Consider the following 7,901-nt stretch of genomic DNA (forward strand, 5'->3'; position numbering starts at 1 on the left):
TTGGGAGACGTGAACTGGGCTCAACCGTCTTCTAACTGGTACCCAACAGGTATGCAGGCAGCTGTACGAGGTCATGACCAAACTGGCTGAGCAGCACTCTGACAAAATGTTCACCATCCAAGGAGCACCAAGGTCAGTTTTCACTGTGGCACCAATTTAACGAAACATTATCAGAGTTTTTTTTAATATTTGATTTGATTTCATAGTGATGGAAACATCTTTCAGATTGTTGCAATGCTCTGAAGATGTTCTTCAATTCTTGTTCTTATTCTGACACCATGTGATTACCTGAATTCTGTCTCGTTCCTCAGTGATTCAGGACCACTGCGACTTGCCAGAACGCCATCACCACCAGAAGATGAGAGTCCACCCGAGAGTCCAGAAGCCACATCTAATCACATGCTGCGCCCTATCTCACCTGGACCACCGCGGCCCAAATCCCCAATACAGGTACACCTAATGCTTAATCATTCCAGATTCACAGCATAGGTAGATGTAATTATGGACCCAGACTCCCATAACAAGAAGATCTAATCCTAACTGGATCCAGATATCCATCACAGTGAGGCGTTGCCATGACTGTATCCAGAGCTAAGTAACAATTAGATCTAATTATAACTGGATCCAGGTCTTCATTGTGAATATATGTTATCCATTCTTGACACAGATCTTCATGCCAGGGATATCTAATCCTGATGCGATCCAGATCTCCATCACAGAGAGATCTAGTCCCAATGAGACTGTTAAATTGTCTCATAATAACACAATTTAACGGTGATTGATGAATAGCCTCTTTATAACTTCAGTACCAGCAGATATAGTGTTTCTATATATTTTACTTTAATCTGATCTGTTTGTTGGTAAAGTCAACTGTTGGAACTTCACAGTAACTTTATGTGACTGTTTTTCTTTGCTGCCCCCTTTTTGTCTGTTTCTGGTGAGTGAACATGTAACATTTGTTTGTTTGACTGTATGTGTTGAGTGAACATGTTGAGTAACACCATACGTGTTTTCTACAGTAGAGTTGATGGCTGAGATTAGAATATTTAAATTCATGAGACATTAGACATTCAATAGCATTTACTTGTTTGTCAGAGGAATTTGTGTCTGTGTGTAATGTATGTGTGTATGTTTGTCATGTCACCACCCAATAAGAAGGTGTGGTAAATTGGTGTTGCTTGGTTGCTGAGAACTTTTGAACAAATGTTAAAGAAGACAGTTGATGTGCAGGAGTATGTACCGAAAGGTGTCATTTATGAATCAAAATCAACAAAAATGTATTAAACTGAACACATTAACAAAAGCTGCACACACCCCAGTGAACTGGAACTAACTGAACTAAGGATAGGGTGTTATGAAACAACAGTAACACAATCAAGTTAAACATAATTGTGTTAATAGTTAATAAGATATTAGATAAAATGAAACGTTCAAATATTTGTTTTAATTATTAAAAAAACAAACCTTGTTATAATAAAGCTCTCTAGTGGGGTAATATAGTACTATGATCTCTCTAGTGGGGTAATATAGTACTATGATCTCTCTAGTGGGGTAATATAGTACTATGATCTCTCTAGTGGGGTAATATAGTACTATGATCTCTCTAGTGGGGTAATATAGTACTATGATCTCTCTAGTGGGGTAACATGGTACTATGATCTCTCTAGTGGGGTAATATAGTACTATGATCTCTCTAGTGGGGTAATATGGTACTATGATCTCTCTAGTGGGGTAACATGGTACTATGATCTCTCTAGTGGGGTAATATAGTACTATGATCTCTCTAGTGGGGTAATATGGTACTATGATCTCTCTAGTGGGGTAATATGGTACTATGATCTCTCTAGTGGGGTAATATAGTACTATGATCTCTCTAGTGGGGTAATATGGTACTATGATCTCTCTAGTGGGGTAATATGGTACTATGATCTCTCTAGTGGGGTAATATAGTACTATGATCTCTCTAGTGGGGTAACATGGTACTATGATCTCTCTAGTGGGGTAATATAGTACTATGATCTCTCTAGTGGGGTAATATGGTACTATGATCTCTCTAGTGGGGTAATATAGTACTATGATCTCTCTAGTGGGGTAACATGGTACTATGATCTCTCTAGTGGGGTAATATAGTACTATATACTCTCTAGTGGGGTAACATGGTACTATGATCTCTCTAGTGGGGTAATATAGTACTATGATCTCTCTAGTGGGGTAATATGGTACTATGATCTCTCTAGTGGGGTAATATAGTACTATGATCTCTCTAGTGGGGTAATATAGTACTATGATCTCTCTAGTGGGGTAATATAGTACTATGATCTCTCTAGTGGGGTAACATGGTACTATGATCTCTCTAGTGGGGTAATATAGTACTATATACTCTCTAGTGGGGTAACATGGTACTATGATCTCTCTAGTGGGGTAATATAGTACTATGATCTCTCTAGTGGGGTAATATGGTACTATGATCTCTCTAGTGGGGTAATATAGTACTATGATCTCTCTAGTGGGGTAATATGGTACTATGATCTCTCTAGTGGGGTAATATAGTACTGTTATCTCTCTAGTGGGGTAATATGGTACTATGATCTCTCTAGTGGGGTAATATGGTACTATAATCTCTCTAGTGGGGTAATATGGTACTATGATCTCTCTAGTGGGGTAATATGGTACTATGATCTCTCTAGTGGGGTAATATGGTACTATGATCTCTCTAGTGGGGTAATATAGTACTATGATCTCTCTAGTGGGGTAATATAGTACTATGATCTCTCTAGTGGGGTAACATGGTACTATGATCTCTCTAGTGGGGTAATATAGTACTATGATCTCTCTAGTGGGGTAATATAGTACTGTTATCTCTCTAGTGGGGTAATATGGTACTATGATCTCTCTAGTGGGGTAATATGGTACTATAATCTCTCTAGTGGGGTAACATGGTACTATGATCTCTCTAGTGGGGTAATATGGTACTATGATCTCTCTAGTGGGGTAATATGGTACTATGATCTCTCTAGTGGGGTAATATAGTACTATGATCTCTCTAGTGGGGTAATATAGTACTATGATCTCTCTAGTGGGGTAATATAGTACTATGATCTCTCTAGTGGGGTAATATGGTACTATAATCTCTCTAGTGGGGTAATATAGTACTATGATCTCTCTAGTGGGGTAATATAGTACTATGATCTCTCTAGTGGGGTAATATAGTACTATGATGTCTCTAGTGGGGTAATATGGTACTATGATCTCTCTAGTGGGGTAATATGGTACTATAATCTCTCTAGTGGGGTAACATGGTACTATGATCTCTCTAGTGGGGTAATATAGTACTATGATCTCTCTAGTGGGGTAATATGGTACTATGATCTCTCTAGTGGGGTAATATAGTACTATGATCTCTCTAGTGGGGTAATATAGTACTATAATCTCTCTAGTGGGGTAACATGGTACTATGATCTCTCTAGTGGGGTAATATAGTACTATGATGTCTCTAGTGGGGTAATATGGTACTATGATCTCTCTAGTGGGGTAATATGGTACTATAATCTCTCTAGTGGGGTAACATGGTACTATGATCTCTCTAGTGGGGTAATATAGTACTATGATCTCTCTAGTGGGGTAATATGGTACTATGATCTCTCTAGTGGGGTAATATAGTACTATGATCTCTCTAGTGGGGTAATATGGTACTATAATCTCTCTAGTGGGGTAACATGGTACTATGATCTCTCTAGTGGGGTAATATAGTACTATGATCTCTCTAGTGGGGTAATATAGTACTATGATCTCTCTAGTGGGGTAATATAGTACTATGATGTCTCTAGTGGGGTAATATAGTACTATAATCTCTCTAGTGGGGTAATATAGTACTATGATCTCTCTAGTGGGGTAATATAGTACTATGATCTCTCTAGTGGGGTAATATAGTACTATGATGTCTCTAGTGGGGTAATATGGTACTATGATCTCTCTAGTGGGGTAATATGGTACTATGATCTCTCTAGTGGGGTAATATGGTACTATAATCTCTCTAGTGGGGTAATATGGTACTATGATCTCTCTAGTGGGGTAATATGGTACTATAATCTCTCTAGTGGGGTAATATGGTACTATGATCTCTCTAGTGGGGTAATATGGTACTATAATCTCTCTAGTGGGGTAATATGGTACTATGATCTCTCTAGTGGGGTAATATGGTACTATGATCTCTCTAGTGGGGTAATATGGTACTATGATCTCTCTAGTGGGGTAATATGGTACTATGATTTCTCTAGTGGGATAATACAGTACTATGATCTCTCTAGTGGGATAACATGGTACTATGATCTCCTTAAAATATGACGGTGCGTCACCAGTTAAGGCTTTGTAGGTGAGGAGAAAGAATTTAAATTGTGATTCTTGAGCTTACAGGAAGCCCGTGCTGAGCAGCTAATACAGGAGTAATGTGATCTCTCTTCCTAATCTTTGTTAGCACACGAGCTGCATCGTTTTTAATCAACTGGAGAGAATATGGAATTGCTGTCATTTAATTAAATTAAATTACTGTCCCAAATCTCAAATTAGCCTCACAGGACTTTAAATTAATCCAACATACGACATCCCAGACCCCCACATCCAAAACTAACCTTTAAGGGAAAAGAATGAGAAACCGTAGGGAGAGCAACAGAGGGCTCCGCCTCCCAGGATGGACAGAAGTGTGATAGAGGTGATGTCGTCCAGAAGTAACATCTGCAGAATCCATCAATGCTCTATGATTTCAATTTAGAGTGTCATGAAAGACATTCTGAGGAGTAGAGAAATACAGCTTGATTCAATCTACTATCTGATTTGATAACCTCTCATCTTTTCTTTGGCAGCTTAAAAAGGGCCCGCCGGTGCCGCCGCCACCAAAAGCCACACCGACTAAAGAGGTGGCAGAAGAGCAGATCATCGACCTGTTTGGAGGAGATTTTTTACCAGCACCTTCACCATCGCAGGTCCTCTTCCTAAAACAAACCTATGCAGCTAATCTGTGCGTTGTGTGTTGTATACATGTGCTTATTTCTTTTTGTGTTGTTGCCCACAGCCCAATGAAAGACCAGGAGAATCTCTTCTCGACATGGACTTTGATGCTTTTCAGCCAGACGAAAGTGTTTCTCCGATACCACAGGTTCTCTTTAAACAGCAGGATATAAAACATTCACATTTCACTTGCAACAGTTTGAATCAGACTGTCCCCAAGAAGACTTAAATGTATGTTTGACTGGACAAAGCAATGCCAGAACCACCAGTTGATCATTCAAAGTCAATCCGAGTTGGTAAAAATATGTCTATATATATCTTCTTAAAGTGTTTATAGTCTGGGCCACATGAACATGTACTCTGCCTCTTTCAGACAGCTGTGCCTTGGGATATGTGGTCGGTAAGTGAAGTCTTCGGTCTTAGTTCTAGTTGTTGAAAGATATGATTTTACACTGCACATTACTTCATCTTTTCAATTATGATACAATTATTTTAATAGTTAGATATATTTGGAGATTAGGGTATGAATGAAAAAGTGAAATTGGTGTCGTAACTTCTAAAAATAGTAATACTTTTTTTTCATTCTTTTTTTTAGGCAAACACCCAAACAGCTCAACCTGTAAGTACAGACAGTTACACACCTGTTTTTATCATCATCACTAAAACACAGTAAATCACTGATGATATTCAATCTGCAGAACATCAGTAAAGTCAAATGTTTACTTTGTTTAACATCAGGAATGAAAGGGTTCTACTGAAGGCAGTCAGGAACTGCAGGTTTATGAAGCAGAAAACTGAGTCCTGTATATTTGTTGTAATACTACTGAGGTCCGTCTGTCTATGTGCAATCTGTCTCTGGATTCTCACACCATTCTTGTCTTGGTCTTAAACAACACAAACTGTATTTGCATGCACTGGCTCTCCAGTTTGACTCAGAACTGTAGGTTTAAAGCAGAAGGGTCAAACTTTAACACTACAATCCCTACTTTCCCAAGGAGGCCGCAGACACCGGCTTCGTCGCCGACTGGTCCGCTGACTTTGGTTCATTGTCAGCAAATGAAGATGCTGCTCCAGGAGTTGAGGCCCCTGCTCTAGGGCCAGAGGGGGCACAGGGTGGGGCACAGGGTGGGGCTCAGGACTTGCCCCAGACAGACGGCTGGCAGCCAGGTGCAGACACAGCTACACCTCCTCAGGACAGTGAGGTAGCCACAGCATCTGAAGATGAGGTTAGCAGCTGGAATTCTCAAACTAACTCCAACATTCACTCCTCTGCAGTTAGAGGTGATGAAGTTGAGACAGGGCTTTCAGACTCGGTGGCAGATGCAGGGCAGGAGGATCGCAGGAAGTCCACCCCAGGACTGATATTCACTAATGAGTATGGTGAAGAGATTGAGGACAGTACAGAGGACAGAGGGGACAAGTGGTCCAGGTCTCCAGACGGGTCTGAATATGAGACCGCTGAGGAGTGGGGAGATGCAGGTCAAGGGGGAGGTTGGGCAATTGCAGATGATGAACTTTCGTATGAAGATTGTCCCTCAGTGAACGTCTCACAGGGGTTGGGATGTGGATATGATGGTGTAGCAAAAGATTGGTCTCAAACAGTAGAACAGGCTTCCCCAGAGAGTAATGCAGCTGACAGAAACTCTTCAGCAGAGGAAGAGATGACAGGAAAAGAATATGATCTCAAATCAGTTTACAGAGATCCTTTTGTTGAAACACAGGGAGGAGGTGCGTTTGATTCTGTTCCCTTACCTGAAACGCAGAGAGGTGCGTTTGATTCAGATCCTTTCGCTGAAACACAGGGAGGAGGTGCGTTTGATTCAGATCCTTTCGCTGAAACACAGGGAGGAGGTGCGTTTGATTCAGATCCTTTCGCTGAAACACAGGGAGGAGGTGCGTTTGATTCTGTTCCCTTACCTGAAACGCAGAGAGGTGCGTTTGATTCAGATCCTTTCGCTGAAACACAGGGAGGAGGTGCGTTTGATTCAGATCCTTTTGCTGAAACACAGGGAGGAGGTGCGTTTGATTCAGATCCTTTTGCTGAAACACAGGGAGGAGGTGCGTTTGATTCAGATCCTTTTGCTGAAACACAGGGAGGAGGTGCGTTTGATTCAGATCCTTTTGCTGAAACACAGGGAGGAGGTGCGTTTGATTCAGATCCTTTTGCTGAAACACAGGGAGGAGGTGCGTTTGATTCAGATCCTTTTGCTGAAACACAGGGAGGAGGTGCGTTTGATTCAGATCCTTTTGCTGAAACACAGGGAGGAGGTGCGTTTGATTCAGATCCCTTTCGTCAGACACAGTCTGGAGACAAAGGGGTTGGTTTTGAATTTGCTGCAACCTCAGGTGAAAGTGAACTTGTCTCCACTGGGGATGGAAGAGGTGGGTGGGATACAGACCCTTTTACCAACACCTTCCCAGCAGCCTCTTCAGCGACTGAGGGTCCGGTCTCCAACACCATGTCCTGGCAGGAAGTTAGTCACAACAGTGACTTCGACTCCTCTGTCACTCAACAAAACTTTAATTCTGCTGCTGTCTCTGGGACAGCAGAAGGAATCAAAGATATAATCGTTACCAGAATTCACAAAGAACCAGAAAATTCAGACATGTCCGAAGATGAGTCTGCAAACTGGAGATTTGGGAAGTTGTACCAAGAGCTAGATACAGAAAAGGAAGAGGTACTTGACTTCCTCCCGTCTTCATTGTGGTAGTTGTTAGTATAGGGTAGAATAGAAAAAATGAAATCCCATTTTCCGTCTTCTACCCTCCCACAGTTTGAGAACTGAAGTGAAAGTAGTAGTCCTGAAACCTGGATCCTAGCCTGAGCTCCTCCCACTTCTCCTCTTGCCTGCTTTGTCTGCTTGTTCATTGTTCATTCCATACTTTCATTCTCACGT

The 7,901-nt window shown here is 41.2% G+C and overlaps 1 protein-coding gene across 1 annotated transcript in view; it reads left to right on the forward strand.

Annotated features, from left to right (window-relative positions):
• LOC137795299 (amphiphysin-like) overlaps positions 1-7,625 on the forward strand; it is a gene marked incomplete at its 3' end in the record, with an annotated part of 17,185 nt that extends 9,560 nt beyond the window's left edge. Inside the window, exons 9-15 of the mRNA XM_068592674.1 lie at positions 50-132; positions 312-450; positions 4,860-4,979; positions 5,069-5,152; positions 5,378-5,404; positions 5,600-5,623; positions 6,000-7,625. Of these exons, the coding sequence (XP_068448775.1) occupies positions 50-132; positions 312-450; positions 4,860-4,979; positions 5,069-5,152; positions 5,378-5,404; positions 5,600-5,623; positions 6,000-7,625 (2,103 nt within the window). The remainder of the gene's footprint in view (positions 1-49; positions 133-311; positions 451-4,859; positions 4,980-5,068; positions 5,153-5,377; positions 5,405-5,599; positions 5,624-5,999) is intronic.
• Between the last annotated feature and the right edge of the window lie 276 nt (positions 7,626-7,901).

This window comes from Clinocottus analis, unplaced genomic scaffold (genome assembly GCF_023055335.1).
Source record: "Clinocottus analis isolate CAN_PGR_092001 unplaced genomic scaffold, fCliAna1.0.p SCAF_271, whole genome shotgun sequence".
Lineage (NCBI taxonomy): Eukaryota > Metazoa > Chordata > Actinopteri > Perciformes > Cottidae > Clinocottus > Clinocottus analis.